Source organism: Neovison vison, chromosome 2 (assembly GCF_020171115.1).
Source record: "Neovison vison isolate M4711 chromosome 2, ASM_NN_V1, whole genome shotgun sequence".
In the NCBI taxonomy this organism is placed as follows: domain Eukaryota; kingdom Metazoa; phylum Chordata; class Mammalia; order Carnivora; family Mustelidae; genus Neogale; species Neogale vison.
Window position 1 is genome coordinate 21,460,285 of NC_058092.1, and position 16,130 is coordinate 21,476,414.

At 41.4% G+C, this 16,130-nt stretch overlaps 1 protein-coding gene across 7 annotated transcripts in view; it reads left to right on the plus strand.

Moving 5' to 3' along the window:
• The window catches only part of GMEB1 (glucocorticoid modulatory element binding protein 1), a 35,058-nt gene that overhangs the window by 6,312 nt on the left and 12,616 nt on the right, over positions 1–16,130 (plus strand). For 4 of the 7 annotated variants that reach the window (XM_044237598.1, XM_044237592.1, XM_044237597.1 and 1 more), the window contains exons 2-6: positions 1,863–2,016; positions 9,552–9,664; positions 10,355–10,479; positions 11,511–11,614; positions 14,730–14,887. In XM_044237598.1, the coding sequence (XP_044093533.1) occupies positions 1,889–2,016; positions 9,552–9,664; positions 10,355–10,479; positions 11,511–11,614; positions 14,730–14,887 (628 nt within the window). In that variant the 5' untranslated portion in view covers positions 1,863–1,888. Of the gene's footprint in view, positions 1–1,859; positions 2,017–9,551; positions 9,665–10,354; positions 10,480–11,510; positions 11,615–14,729; positions 14,888–16,130 lie in introns of all 7 variants that reach the window. The other 3 variants (XM_044237596.1, XM_044237593.1, XM_044237599.1) reach the window with 2 other exon arrangements.

Genomic DNA, 16,130 nt, shown 5'->3' on the forward strand with positions numbered 1-16,130 from the left:
GCTACAAAGCAAGTGTTGGGGGACTGTAGCAAAGAAAATGATTTGGCAGGGGCTTTGTGGCGGAGGGGGGTTTTGAATGTCTTGAAGGGAAAAGTTGAGGGAAAAGAGAGTTTGGGCTTAAGGAATAAAAAAGGTATAGAAACCTGAAGGTACCTATTGTATATTCAGAGTACAGGGGGAGGCTGATATGGCTGGCACTTGAGGTTCTAGGGGAATCGCAGTTGCAGATGAAACTGGAAAACTCTTTGGGGGCCAGATTCGGGAGACTTTGAGGGCCATCCTTAACTATGCATATTGTAGACAAGTGCTGTGACAGAGCCAGATGTGGATTTGGTTGTCTACCAGTCCCACATTCAAACGTGCCTCTACCATGTGCCTGCTCTTATCAGCATATCCTAATCATCTCACATACCTAAGTCAACACAGTGCTCTTACCTGTACTCTCTTAAGTGACTCCTTTCTTTGCAGCTGTGAGAACTAACCACTGCAGAATATCCAGGGGCCCTCAGAATTTTCATGAAAATTGGGATGATGCTTTGAATTACATTAGAGTCAAGGAGCACCTGGTGTTGGACACTGGTTTCCCCAACAAGTCTGCAAGGGAGATGTCAGGCAAGATCATCTCTCCCTTCAATCTGAGGCAAAGAGATAGTAAGAAGTTCCTAGAAGAGATACAGTTGGATTCAGAATTTATTAAACAACCACACAATACAAATCATTTTTCTTCCTATGCAGTTTATTTCATTTAGCGGATACTTTTATTTTTCCTTTGAAGGTTTTATTTATTTATTTGACAGAGACAGAGAGAGAGGGAAAACAAGCAGGGGGAGTGGGAGAGGGAGAAGCAGCCTTCCCATTGAGCAGGGAGCCTGATGCTGGGCTCAGTCCCGATCCCCATACCCTGGGATCATGACCTGAGCCAAAGGCAGACTCTTAACAACTGAGCCACCCAGGCACCCCTTACCGGATCCTTTTTAAGTAATTCACAAAGGACGGAACATTTGTTGAGGTGCAGTGGCTGTTGCAAAGAAAATAGATGATTCCTCCTTTCTAGAAGCTTACTGTTTGGGATGGAACTAGTGGTGTGCTGGAAATCAGTTCTCCAGGAAAAAAAAAAAAATCCTGTCCTCTAGTGCTTGCCATATCTGTGGTGTATACTCCCAGCATCACTGATTTCAAGCTACCAATTTGATGTCACTAAACTCAGAGTTGGAACAATTGATTCTTGAGAGCAGGTTCCAAGGCACCTGGGTGGCTCAGTTGGTTAAGTGTCTGCCTTTCGCTCAGGTCATGATCCCAGCATCCTGGGATCAGGTCCTGTGTCAGGCCCTCTGTTCAGCGGTGGCTCTGCTCCTCTCTCTCCCTCTTCTTCTCTCAAATAAATAAGTGAAATCTTAAAAAAAAAAAAAAAAAGAGCAGGTCGAGTACAATCACAAAACCTAAGAAAGCCTAAATCAGCAAGTGAGTTCTAAGGCATTTCTGGAAAGATTTGAGCTTAGGTCAGCCTCTTCTCACAGTTCCCGTCCTCTTCAGAGGACTGTGATCTTGGAATTGGTAGTCATAATTATCTTGGTCTTCCTTTCCTACGATTGCCATTGTTTCTTTATTTTCTTTATTTTTTTAAAATATTTTATTTATTTGAGAGAGAGAATGAGAGAAAAAGAGCATGAGAAGGAGGAGAGTCAGAGGTAGAATCAGACTCCCTACTGAGCAGGGAGCCAGATGTGGGACTCAATCCCAGGATCTCCAGGATCATGACCTGAGCTGAAAGCAGTCGCTTAACCAACTGAGCCACCCAGGCACCCAGTTGCCATCTTTTCAAACCAGACCAAGTCATTGGTGCTTCTTGTTTCCGACAGCAGCCCAGCTATCTGACTTCATGTGAAAGATGGCTAATGCGGAAGTGAGTGTCCCAGTGGGGGATGTGGTTGTGGTACCCACTGAAGGAAATGAAGGAGAGAACCCTGAAGACACTAAAACCCAAGTGATCTTGCAGTTACAGCCTGTGCAGCAAGGGTAAGTGACTAGAGATTTGGATCTTCTGAAAAATTTGGGAGGTTTAAAGAGTGGGGAAATTGTGTGAAACTGTGTGATTGCTTAGCACAAGGGAATATTGAACATCAATCTCTCTCAGTACTGGCTAAGTTTTCATCTTTATAAGGTATTGTGTGCTATATTTGTCATAGTTGTACTTACTACAGCAGTTACTGTGTCTTTGTCTCTTCCCCTCTTCTCCACTGTAAGCTCTTTGAGGTTAAGTTACATGGCTCCCTCTTACTGATCCACACTGTTGAGCACAGGGCCTTGATACAAGGCTATTTTGTTCTTTTTTAAAAGATTTTATTTATTTATTTGACAGAGATCACAAGTAGGAGAGAGGCAGGCTGAGACAGAGAGGGGAAAGCAGGCTCCTTGCTGAGCAGAGAGCCTGATGTGGGACTCAATCCAGGACCCTGAGATCATGACCTGAGTTGAAGGCAGAGGCTTAACCCACTGAGCCACCCAGGCACCCACCTTGGTGCAAGTTTACTGAAAGACAGTATAGTTAGAGTCAGAAGAGATTAGGCAAGGCAACTACAGAAGTTTTTCTACCAGAAGCAGTCTGGACCCTAAGGTGTGGACAAATTAATCAAGCTTAGTTTATCAAAAAATACATGTCGGGGCGCCTGGGTGGCTCAGTGGGTTAAGCCGCTGCCTTCGGCTCAGGTCATGATCTCGGGGTACTGGGATCGAGTCCCGCATCGGGCTCTCTGCTCAGCAGGGAGTCTGCTTCCCTCTCTCTCTCTCTGCCTGCCTCTCCATCTACCTGCGATTTCTCTCTGTCAAATAAATAAATAAAATCTTAAAAAAAAAAAATACATGTCAACGACCTACTATTTTATAATGTATTACACAGTGTTGGAAGAAATTATCGCACATGGTTCCCACAATCATGGAGCTTGCAGTCTAGTTGTGCAAACAAGAAGTACGTATATGTAAATAAAGAGGTCATTTACATGGCAAAATCTAAGAAGTACTGAGTTATCATGGTTAGGAAGTAGCTTGAATTCAGAGGATCACTATGATTTGAAAGAAGATATAAGACTTTTTAATTGGTCTTGAAGTTTATTTTTATTTATATATTTATGTATTTATGCATTTATTTTTTAACATTTTATTTATTTGACAGAGAGATAGAGAGAGCCAGAGAGGACAAGCAGAGGGAATGGCAGAGGGAGAAGCAGGTCCCCACTGAGCAGGGTACCAGACATGGGGCTCAGTCCCAGGCCCCTGGGATCATGATCTGAGCCAAAGGTAGATGCTTAACCATCTGAGCCACCCAGGCACCCCCTGGTTTTGCAGTTTAAATCAGAATTATATCTACAGAGAGAAGGAGGGGGTAGTTAGTTATTTTATCCTGAGGAACGTATGAAAGATTCTTCATAAGATTATGTTCTTGGGGTGTCTGGCTGACTCAGTGGAGCATGTGACTCTTGATCTCAGGGTTGTGAGTTTGGGCGCCATGTTGGGTGTAGAGATTACTTAAAAAAAAGAAAAAAAGGGGGTGCCTGGGTGGCTCAGTTGATTAAGCATCTGACTCTTGATTTCACCTCAGGTCTTGATCTAAGGGTTGTGAGTTCAAGTGCTGCATTGGGCTCCACACCCAGCGTGGAGCCTACTTAAAAAAAAAAAAAAGTGTTCGTGGGACACCTTGGGGGCTCAGTCAGTTAACCCACTGCCTTTGGCTCAGGTCATGATCCCAGGGTCCTAGGATTGTGTCTCGCATTGGGCTCCTTGCTCAGCGGGGAGCCTGCTTCTCTTTCTGCTTCTGCTTGCCACTCTGCCTGCTTGTGTGCATGTGACCTCTCTCCCTCTCTGACAAATAAATAAATAAAATCCTTAAAACAAAAATGTTCGGGGCACCTGGGTGGCTCAGTGGGTTAAGCCGCTGCCTTCGGCTCAGGTCATGATCTCAGGGTCCTGGGATCGGGTCCCGCATTGGGCTCTCTGCTCGGCAGGGAGCCTGCTTCCCTCTCTTTCTCTCTCTGCCTGCCTCTCTGTCTACTGTGATCTCTCTCTGTCAAATAAATAAATAAAATCTTAAAAAAAAAAAATGTTCATGGGCAAACACGTAATCCAGTCTCAACCTACTAAGTAACATACCTTGTCTTAAAACACTTAGGGAGAAAGACAGTTAACCTCTCTTGGTAACTTAAACTTTTTAGTATAGGAAATTTCAAATATACCCCAAATTTAAGAAAAATGCTATAATGAACCCCCTTGTACACACCCATCAGCCAACTTCAACAGTTATCAACACATGGCCGGTCTTATTTCATCTCTATATCCACCTACTCTTGAATTTTTTGAAGCAAATCCCAGACATTAGTATGTATCTTATAAAAGTAAGGATTTTTTAGTTTTTAAAATTTAACCATAGTTTGCTGACATTTCTGAATATTGAAGGAAATATTCTAAGATCTGTGAAAGAAAGTTGATATAAATACTGATGGGGTTCCTGGCTGGCTCAGTTGGACTATGTGACACCTGATCTTGACGTTGTGAGTTCGAGCCCCATACTGGATGTAGAGATTATTTAAAAAAATAATAATAAAATCTTAAAAAATAATTACTGACATACAGTGAATAGAATGATTAGAATTTTTATTTGCACCAAAAGATTATGCTTCCTTATTCAAATTTGCTTGTTTGGGAACTTCAGTTGTTATGTACATACATACTTGCAGTTGTTATCCTTTGAGGAAGGGTAATGAGGAAGAATTAAAGAGTAGATTCTTAAAAAAAAAAGTAGATTCTTTAATGCATGGCAGCTTTATTTTCTCTTAGAGTCATTGTTTCTTCTCTCTTTCCTAAAGTGCTCCAGTTGTCACTTATCCTATCCCTGCTAGAGACAGAGAACACTTCTCAACTACTTAGAGATTTAATTATTTTGAAGATTAGTTCCATTTATTTTGTGTATGTGGCTTTTTTTAATTTTCCAAATGACATTGCTCTCGTTTCTTGATTAGATTATAGGCATCTTTGTACAACATTGACTCCCCAACATACTGTTTATACTGAATTTGCCATATGAGCAAATGAATACATTTTCAGGTACTGAATTTTGAGATGCCAGCTAGTCAATGCTCAGTTTTCTCTAGTTGTATTTTACTTACTTAACGTATTTATTTAGAGAGTGAGCAAGCGTGTGTTCAGCGGGGAGGGGCAGAGGGAAAGAAGGAATCCCAAACATGGGGCTGGAGCCTGACATGGGGCTCAGTCTCATGACCCTGAGATCATGACCTGAGCTAAAATCAAGAGTTGGAACTTTGTTGCGCCTGGGTGGCTCAGGGGGTTGAGCCTCTGCCTTTGGCTTGGGTCATGATTTCAGGATCCTTTCTACTTGGTGGGGGGCCTGCACCCCCCTCCCCGTCTGCCTGCCTCTCTGTCTACTTGTGATGTCTCTCTCTGTCAAATAAATAAATAAAATCTTAAAAAAAAAAAAAAAGAGAGAGTTGGATACTTAACAGACTGAGTCACTGAAACATCCTAGGAAATTTTTTCTTTTTCTTTTTTTTAAATTTTATTTATTTATTTGACAGAAAGAGAGAGATCACAAGTAGGCAGAGAGCCAGGGAGAGAGGGGGCGGGAAGCAGGCTCCTCACTGAGCAGAGAGCCCGATGCGGGTCTCGATCCCAGGACCCTGAGATCATGACCTGAGCCGAAGGCAGAGGCTTAACCCACTGAGCCACCCAGTCGCCCTAGAAATTTTTTCTTGATAAAACCTTGTATATAGACTGTACCCCTACTTCCCACAGCAAGTGCAATTTACTGATTATTGAGATTATGTATAAATAAGAATTTCTTTGGGGTGCATGGGTGGCTTAGTCATTATGTGTCTGGCTTTGGCTCAGGTCATGATCCCAGAGTCCTGGGATTGAGTCCCTCGTTGGGTTCCCTGCTCAGCAGGAGGCCTGCTTCTCCCTCTTCCTCTCCCCTGCTTGTGTTCCCTCTCGTGGTCTCTCTCTCTCTCTGTCAAATAAATAAAAATTCTAAGATAAATAAATAAATATGAATTTCTTTCTTTTTTTTTTTAAGATTTTATTTATTTATTTGACAGAGTTCACAAGTAGGCAGAGAGGCAGGCAGAGAGAGAAGAGGAAGCAGGCTCCCCGCTGAGCAGAGAGCCCAACGTGGGGCTCGATCCCAGGACCCTGGGATCTTGACCTGAGCCAAAGGCAGAGATTTAACCCACTGAGCTACCCAAGTGCCCCTGAATTTCTTCTTTTAAAGGATTTTGCACATACTGGTCAATTTAGAGTGAATTTACTGAACTTATTTGAAGCAGTGGTTTCTCATGTTTATCATAATCCTCATTAACTGACCAACTACTTATTGAGTACCTTGTCATGTTCTAGTTAGTATTCGACACACTAGACATACAAAACTGAATAAATAAGACATGATCTCTGTTTTCAGGAGCCTCTGAGACTGTGCCCAAGGAGAGGCAGACAGCTGAACAAATATATAATATTAAGTGTTATATGTGTTGTGACAAAAGCCTGAAGTATAGCTGGGTCACAAAGAAGGAGATAGGTGATTGTACTGGAGGGTTTATTGGAAGAAAAGGCATCATAGAGGCTACTCATTAAAAAACAAATAGGAGGGCACCTGGTTGGCTCAGTCAATAGAGCATGCAATTCTTCATCTTGGGATTGTAAATTCAAGCTCCACATTGGGTGTAGAGAATACTTAAAAATAAAGTCTTGGGGAGACCTGGGTGGCTCAGTCGGTTAAACCACTGCCTTTAGCTCCGGTCATGATCCCAGGGTCCTGGGATCAAGTCCCGCATGGGGCTCCTTGCTCAGCAGGGATCCTGCTTCTCTCTCTGCCTCTGCCTGCCACTCTGCCTGCTGTGCTCTCTCTCTGACAAATAAAACCTTTAAAAATAAATAAATAAATAAATAAAATCTTAAAAACAAACAGGGTCACCTGGGTGGCTTAGTTGGTTAATCGTCTGCCTTTGGCTCAGGTCATAATCCCAGGGTCCTGGGATCCAGCCCTGCTTTCGGCTCCTACTTTTCCCTCCCTCTCCCCCATGCTTGTGCACTGGCATGCATTCTCTCTCTCTCTCTACCATGCTCTCTCTCAAATAAATAAATAAAATCTTTAAAAAACAAACAAACAGATGAGGAAGGTTGTTCTGGGGAAAGGGGGAAGTAGAACAAGGAGGGAAGGTGTGAAAGATGACAATTCTGGGAACCACAAATAATTTGGTATGACTAGGGCTTGGATTATAAGGTGAGGTTTAGGGAGACTTTAAACCAGGGGCCCAATCTTGGAGCAACTTAAATATCCTATGAAGGATTTGGGGCTTTTTTGTAACAGCAAGTAGAGGGTTCTTGAAGAGGTTTAAGGAGGGGTTTCCATGATCACTCCCATAGGAATATAGAGATCAGGAGATGCAAGGAGACTAGTTTAGACCAGAGATGCTGCAGTGTGAATTAAGGCAGTAGCAGAGGAAAAAGAGACAGGGAATCTGGCTCGTGTTAAGTAGTTACATCTGGTAGGATTTGGTGGCTGAGTATGTGGGAGTTGAGGAGGAGGAAGAGGGAAAAATCTGATGTAATCCCCAGGCTTCTGTCTTAGGCTGTAGAGTGCTGATGGTGCCATTAACAGGGATAGGAAATATAAGAAGAGTGGTTTGGGAGAGGGAAGAGAACTTGGTTATTTTAGACATAATGAATTCAACAAACTGCTATGGGACATCCAGAAGCGTTTATTCATTTAGCAAGTAAACTGTGTCCTGGTGTGAAATTAAGAGGAGAGGCCTGTGCTAGAGGCATCACCATGGGGGTGCTTTCAAGTAACAAGATGCAGGGGCACCTGGGTGGCTCAGACAGTTAAATGTCTGCCTTTGGCTCGGGTCATGGGATGGAGCCCCACATCGGGCTCTCTGCTCTGTGGGGAGTCTGTTTCTCCCTTTCCCTTTGTGCTTTCTCTCTCTCTTTCAAATAAATGAATAAAATCTCTTTTTTTCTTTTTTTAAGATTTTTATTTATTTATTTGACAGAGGGAGATCACAAGTAGGCAGAGAAGCAGGCAGAGAGAGAGAGAGGAGGAAGCAGGCTCCCGGCTGAGCAGAGAGCCCGATGCGGGGCTCGATCCCAGGACCCTGGGATCATGACCTGAGCCAAAGGCAGAGGCTTTAACCCACGGAGCCACCCAGGTGCCCCTAAATGAATAAAATCTTTTAAAAAAAGATGCAATAGTTAGTACAATAAGTTTATTATAGAAATTAAATGTTGTTAGTATATTTTATTAGGTTATCTGAGTCCATTTCTTAGAAGGTAAAACCATTTAATTTTTTTTCTTTTTTAAAAAAGATTTTATTTATTTATTTGACATGGAGAGGCAGGGAGAGTGGGAGAGGGAGAAACAGGCCTCTTGCTGAGCAGGGAGCCTGATGCGATGCAGGGCTTGATCCCAGGACCCAGGGTTCATGACCTGAGCTGAAGGCAGTTGCTTAACGACTGAGCCACTTAGGCGTCCCTATTTATTTAAATTTTTTTGAGAGGGAGGTGGGGATGGAGAGTAGGAGTCAGAGAATTTTAATCAGGCTCCACACCCAGTGCAGAGCCTGATGCAGGGCTCAATCTCACGACCCTGAGATGCTGACCAGAGCTGAAATCAAGAATCCTGTGCTTAATGACTAAGCCACCCAGGCACCACAGAAGGTAGAAACATTTAACAAAGACTTTCCCTAAGTGATATTTCTAGTTAATGCTAGTTACTTTGGGCATAGTCTATCTCTCTGTCTCTGTCTCTCTCCTTTTTCTTTCTTTCTTTTTTTTTTCACTAGGCTCTGTTCATATCAATAGTTTGATTATGACCCTTTGAAAAATGCTAAAGTGCTAAAGAAAGACTAAAGTATCTAGATTCCAACAAAGGACATCAGCTTCTATGGTCAATGATCTTTTTTTTTTAAAGATTTTATTTATTATTTATTTGACAGTGAGAGAGAGGGAGCGCACAAGCAGAGGGAGCAGCAGGCAGAGGGAGAGGGAGAAGCAGGCTCCCCGCAGAGCAAGGAGCCCCACTTGGGGCCCAATCCCAGGGTCCTGAGCAGATCTGAGCAGAAGGCAGATGCTTAATCGGCGGAGCCACCCAGGTGCCCTGGGTTCTTCCTGTCTTGAATTGTCCAACAGTATTACTTTTTAGTCTTCTTAGGATAATTCTATAATATAACTTAATCTTATACTTGAAGCAATGTTTTATTTCATAAGCGTTTAAGGTATGAAGGGAAAAGTCTAGTGTGAAACAGTAACAAGTGGTGATGTAAAGACAGTAGCAAGAGGAACTTTCCTTTGAGGTGAGAAAGTTGTTGATTCATGTCCATGGTCGTAGCTGCTAAGTAGTCCTGGGTAGCTTGGAGTTTAAATACAATGGGAAACTATTAAAGTACTAACATAGAGTTGTAAAGTATATTTATTTTATTCCTTTTGAGATAGATTATAACAAATTTCTTAACCCCATGCTGTGAATATTAATTTTTTCATGATTTATGTAGTTTGTTTATCGATGGACACTTTTACAACAGGATTTATGAACCTGGGTCCGAGAACAACACAGCAGTTGTGGCAGTAGAAACTCACACGATTCACAAAATTGAAGAAGGGATTGGTAAGTCTTTTTGTTATTCTGGTATCTTTGATTTTAGCTTCCTTGGTTGAGATTTCTTGCCTTTTGTGCCTTATATTTTTCCCCCAACCCAGTACGCCCTACCAGTGCTGCATGAGTTTGATGATGGTGCATCTAGAGACACCACTGACTAGGCCCGTCAGTTGATTATTTAACATCAGTTTGCTAGGGTACTGAAAAGATTTTTCATCTGCAAAAATCCCACAAAGAAATTAGAGCCTCAAGGTTGATCTGTCATGAGGGAAGTTGCTGATTAGGACGTACGAGGTGTTGATTGGAAGGCAGTCGGTGGAAAGAAACTGAAAAAAAAGTTTGAAACTAGACAAGCCAGAGTTTAAATCCTGCTTTCTCACTTCTTAGCTGTATGCCTTGGGAAAGTCACTTCACCTTTCCGAGTTGCACCTACATACATCGGAAACAATTATTGCCTCCCAGGATTGTTGTAAGAACTAAGTAAGATTAAGCATGTAAAAGTACATAGGACAGTATCTTGGATGTAGGGTGAGCTTGGTTAAGAGAGCTGTTATGTCAAACTTCTTCCAGAAGATTCCAAAACGATACCAGCCAATGTGAACTGTTAGCTACTCCGAGGAACCGAGACTAGAGATTTTGAATTAAGCTTTTGGGAAAAAGCGTTCAATAAATAACTGATATTTTTTTTTCCATTTTCAGATGCAAGCACTATAGAAGCAAATGAGGATATGGAAATTGCTTACCCCATAACTTGTGGGGAGAGCAAAGCCATTCTCCTCTGGAAGAAGTTTGTATGTCCAGGAATAAATGTGAAGTGTGTCAAGGTAATTGCCTTTTCTCCTTACTGGGATCTGTTTGGGGGCTTCTTGTTTTCAAAGAGTATACTTTCAGTGCCTCTTCTCTCTTGTCTGTCATATCAATGTTTTCAATTTTGTGGCTATAGTCCCTATGATGTCACAGAAAAAAAAAAAGGGCTTTGGAGTGAAATTGGCCCGATTCAAATTCCAAGCAGAACACAAGTTCTGTGAGAGCTGAGAACTTGGATTGTTCGCCAGTGTATCCCCAACACCTAGAATGATGCTTGGCATCTTTATCTATAAATGTTTGTTAAATGAATGAATGGAGTCCCGTCTCTATGACTGGGTGACCTTGAACAAGTTAATGGAGTTAAGATGTGAATAATGTGTTAAAATATGAATAATCGTATGTTAAAATATGGATAATCACACTGTACTGTTGCTAGCAGATAAAATGAGATAATATATGTAAAAGGCCTTACAGAAGTGTGCATTAGAGTTTATTGAAAATTATTACTGATAAAACTAAATTCTCATGGGAGCACAAAGTGGAAATAATTGCTTATTCTGTGACCTTTGGTAGCCACAGCACTACCCATGGATGGTAGTCACCATCGCTGGCATCATCCTAGAATCATTAAGGATTACCGAGTTTTGAGGCTCTGCAGTGATAGTGGTTTCTGTGGTACTTTTTCTTTCCACCACATCCTGAATCTTGTCATTAGGGCTTGGTAGGTTGCTTCTGTTTATTTAAATAGCCTTTGCAACATTGGACCCAAGTGCCTGATTTAGGGCATGAATGGATTTTAGATGCTAATCAGTATATTAATCTCTGATCCTCCTCCTGTCTTCTGTAGCTCTGTACCAGGACAGGACACTGTGCCCAGAGAAGGATCATCTTCTCTGGCACAACAGGGCAGGAGGCTGGGACATACAAGGCTATGACTTAAGATGCCATCTGGGTATTTTTCATATGTAACAAGTAGAGATACCTTTCTCTTTCTCTTGACCTGCCTAAGTTGACCTTGGGTTATTTGGGACTTTTCTTTTTACTTTAGTTCAATGATCAGTTGATCAGCCCCAAGCATTTTGTACATCTGGCTGGCAAGTCCACCCTAAAAGACTGGAAGAGAGCCATTCGTCTGGGTGGAATCATGCTCAGGTGAGCTTTAATAACAAGCATGTACTGGGGTGCCTGGTTGGCTCAGCTGGAAGAGCTTGCAACTCTTGAGCCCCACATTGAGTGTAGAGATTACAAAGAAAATAAAAAATAAAGTAAAAAACAAAAAAGTGCAAACCTGTTGTTTTGTTTTGTTTTAAAGGTTTATTAAGTTATTTCAGAGAGAAAGAATGCAGAGTGGGGGACGGAAGGAGAGTCTTTTTTTTTTTCTTTTTAAAGATTTACTTGTTTATTTGAGAGAGAGAGAGCATGAGCAGGAGGGGCAGAGGCAGAGGGAAAGAGAATCTTAAGCAGACTCTGCTGAGTACAGAGACTGTTGCAGGGCTCGGTCTCATGACCCTGAGATCATGGCCTGTGCTGAAATCACGCTGAAACCAAGAGTTGAGTGCTTAACCTACTGTGCCACCCAGGCGCCCCTCGGCACATACATACCCTTCAGCTGACTTTGGAACACTAAATCATGGTAGAATACAGATAATTCAGGATTTTCTCTTTAATTCAAAATTTTTATTCCCTCTGAAGAATTGGCTCGTGCAATCCATGTATTAACCTTCATCAGCCAGTTCTTAAAATCACTGTGAGAAAAGGAAGATTGACTTGAATTCACTCTTCCCAGCATTTAGGGCAAATTTTTTCTGATGTCAGGATGTTTGGATCCTTTCTGGGCCAAGAAGCTCGGGGGTAGATGACAATCCTACTTGAGATCACCAAGTACAGGCAGGGCTAAGCCTGGTGCTGAGGAAGCGTGCCGACCGCAGAGAAGTGTAGGCTGGTTGACAAGTTCTGTGATAATCTGGTAAGACAGAGGCGCTGTTGATAAGTCACCATCATGCTCAGTAAATGCAGTCCTTGCCATCAATATACCACAGAAATAAACTTCAGAATGTGTAATATCCTCACCCCCATCTTTATGCAGTAAGCTTACTTTTATAATTTTCCTCCCTCTGGAAAGGGAGGAACATTAACATTAACGTTAATTAGTGTTCCTTGAACACTCGCCTATTGATGGATTTTTAAAATGTGGTCAGGATTGGAAAGTTCCTCACAGAACATGTATCAGCACCCTTAAGAACATTTTACCCATTGTCTTTAATTCTTTTTAAGGAATCTGTCCTAAGAAAAATCTATAGTGCTTGTAGAGATTCAGGCATAAAGACGTTTATTGCAACATTGTTGAAAATTATAGTCTGCTTTAGGGGCACCCGCCTGGGTGGCTGAGTCAGTTAAGGATCTGCGTTCAGTTCAGGTCCTGATCCCAGGGCATCAGTCTCCCTGCTCTTTGAGGAGCCTGTTTTCCCCTCTCCCTCTGCCCCTCCTCCCATTTGTACTTGCTCTCTCTAAATAAATAAATTAAATAAATAAATAAAATCTTAAAAAAAAAAAAGAAAGTTGTAGTCTGCTTCAATATACAGTCAATATACAATTTCTAAAGAAAATTTATGGCTCATCTAAACATATATGAGTATATACTATGAAATATTATGAGATTATTAAAATATTTCTAAAGAATTTTTATAGGAAAAATGCATATGATGTAATGAAAGAAAGAAAACAAAATATAGAATTGTGGGCGCCTGGCTGGCTCACTCGGTATAGCATGTGACTCTTGATCTTGGGGTAGTGAGTTTAACCCCCATGTTAGTTGTAGAGCTTACTTAAAAAAAAATGCATGTATAGATGGATACAAATATATAGAGATATATAGATATGTAGATATGTAGGGGTACCTGGATGGCTCAGTCGGTTAAGCATCTGGCTCTTGATTTCAGCTTAGGTCTTGATTTCAGGGTTGTGAATTCAGGCCCCTCATTGGGCTCCATGCTGGGTTGGGAGCCTACTAAAAATATATATATGTATGTCAAACTGTGATTTTAGTTATGTAAAAAACAGACCTACATGTATACACATAAAATTTAATGGAAGAAAATATGCCAAAATGTTAATGTATCTCTGTGTTGTTGGATTTTTTTAAAGAGCAGTGGTTTTCTTTATAGTTTTATGTATTTTCCACTGAGAATGTTAATTTTTTCTTCACACATTATTTTATTTTTTAAGGTTTTATTTATTTATTTTTTTGACAAAGCAAGACACAGCGAGAGAGGGAACACAAACAGAGGGAGGGGGAGAGGGAGAAGCAGGCTTCTCGCTGAGCAGGGAGCCCAATGTGGGGCTCGATCCCAGCATCCTGAGATCATGACCTGACCTGAAGGCAGACACTTAAGTACTGAGCCACCCAGGCGCCCCTTCACATATTATTTTAATAGAGAGACACGTTTTAAAAAAAGAAATTATTCTAGATGATTTGTATGCAGAAATCAGTACTTAGTTAAAATTGGGAAGGAATACTTATAACTTTCATTATTATTGTTCTTGGCTTGTTCCTTTTGCCCAGAAAAACAAGCACATGCCAACTTTCCTCAAATGTGAGAAGGAATCAGAATGCCTAAAAGATATTTAGTGAAAGCTGAGTAACATTATAACACAGAGTTTACTATAATTAAAATACTTTGCTCATGGCCTATAATAACAGTGTCTTGTGAATTCAGTTATAAGGGCATTTTATAGTAGGGATTTAATATAATCAACTTTGCACTGTATTTATAGGACAGTTGTTAGCCTTTTTTTTTTTTTTAAAGGAAAGAAATGTGCTGAAGTTTTGTCTCCAAAAGTGGCAACAGATCTTGCTGGTCTAAGAATACTAATACATCAGAATCTCATCATAAAATTCTCAGTTATGCTGGGATATATGAATTAGTCTTTTCCCCTTTTGGGTTTGGTTTCAATGAGATTCTATGGCGATACTCAGATGTTGTCAGGAGTGTGTCCCTAGCTAAAGCTTGGTGATAACAGGAAATGAAACAATACTCATAATGATCAGACTAGGGAGGGAAGAGGAGTACTTATAAATGTGGGCAGGACCAATGAAAATTTTATAATCCCAATTAGAATTTTTGTAACCTAATGCATTTTTAATCCTATTAGGTTTTACTAATCTATGGAATAGATAAAACAACTTTGTTTCTATTTGTCCCTGAGGCCTAGTTCCATCTAGATGTAGTGCAGGCTGAACTGGTACTTCTTGTCTCCCTTTGCACAGGAAAATGATGGACTCCGGACAGATTGATTTTTACCAACATGACAAAGTTTGCTCCAATACCTGCAGAAGCACCAAGTTTGATCTTCTGATCAGCAGTGCAAGAGCTCCAGTGCCTGGACAGCAGACAAGTGTGGTGCAGACACCCACTTCGGCTGATGGTAGGGGGTAGGAAACCACCTGAAAACCCAGTGTTTTTTAGTAACATTTTCCCCCTTACTTCTCTCTTGTGTTTCTTAATTTTAATTCTCACGAGCATTGATGTCCTTGTAAAGTATGCTGATCTTGGGTGTGATTCCGTACTTTAGAAACAGATCTCTTGGTTTTCTCCCAGATGATTCCTGTTGGCCATACCTACTTCCTTGTTTCTTTCTAACTACATGGTAAACATTAGAAAGATGGTTCAGGGGCAGTTGGGTGGCTCACTCAGTTAAGAGTCCCACTCTTGATTTCGGCTCAGATCACCATCTCAGGGTTGGGAAATCAAGCCCCACGTCAGGTCCTGTGCTGGGTGTGGAGCCTGCTTAAGATTCTCTCTCTCTACCCCCCGCCCCCCATGCATGTTCTCTCTAAAGAAAGATGATTCAGTGGTTATTATGTTTATTCAGTGGTCTCACTTTGGCAGGCAAGATTCTACCACTGAATCACCAATGCCCCACTGACTTTGGTACCACTTGGCATATTTTTGAAATTCGATTGTTTTGAAAATCCTTTGCTCTACTGGTGGTCAGGAAGGAAGGTAGAATGATGAAGGGCCTTCAACTGTTGAGTTGAGGTGTATCAAAGATAATGTATGGTTGGCTGGACTGGACTCTGGAGAGTCTGCTGCTGTACAGATCAGGGAGCTCTGCCTGGAAGGGATCCACAAAAAGCTTCCTCACAAATGAGGCAAGATGGGCATATGCTTAACTTCAGTATTGTTTACCTTGGGAATAGAGCTCGTTGCTCTTCTCTAGGAAAGATAGAGCCATGTAAAAGATGATTGTTAAGGATTCAGTTAGTCCAGGGGAGCCTGACTGGCTCAGTTGGAACAGTGTGTGATTCTTCATCTTGAGGTCATGAGTTCAAGCCCCACAGTGGGTATAGAGATTACATATATACATACATACATACATAAACTTAAAAAAAAAAATTCAGTTAGTCCAGTTAAGATTCTTATCTCAACTACTTTCACAAGACTTAAAAATATGCCTGATAGAGTTGTAAGGACACTAACGGATTTAAGGGAAGTACCATGTTTTAATAATGACCGCTGAAGGTTTCTCTTGGTCAGCCCTAATACTCTGTGAGTAACCACTGGGTGAGAGGAAGCCAAATCTCTTAGAACCTATGTTCCCTTCAGGAAAGTATAAAATATCTAGCAGTTTGAATTTTTGGTCCTGGGTGTCTTTCACTTGAAAAGTA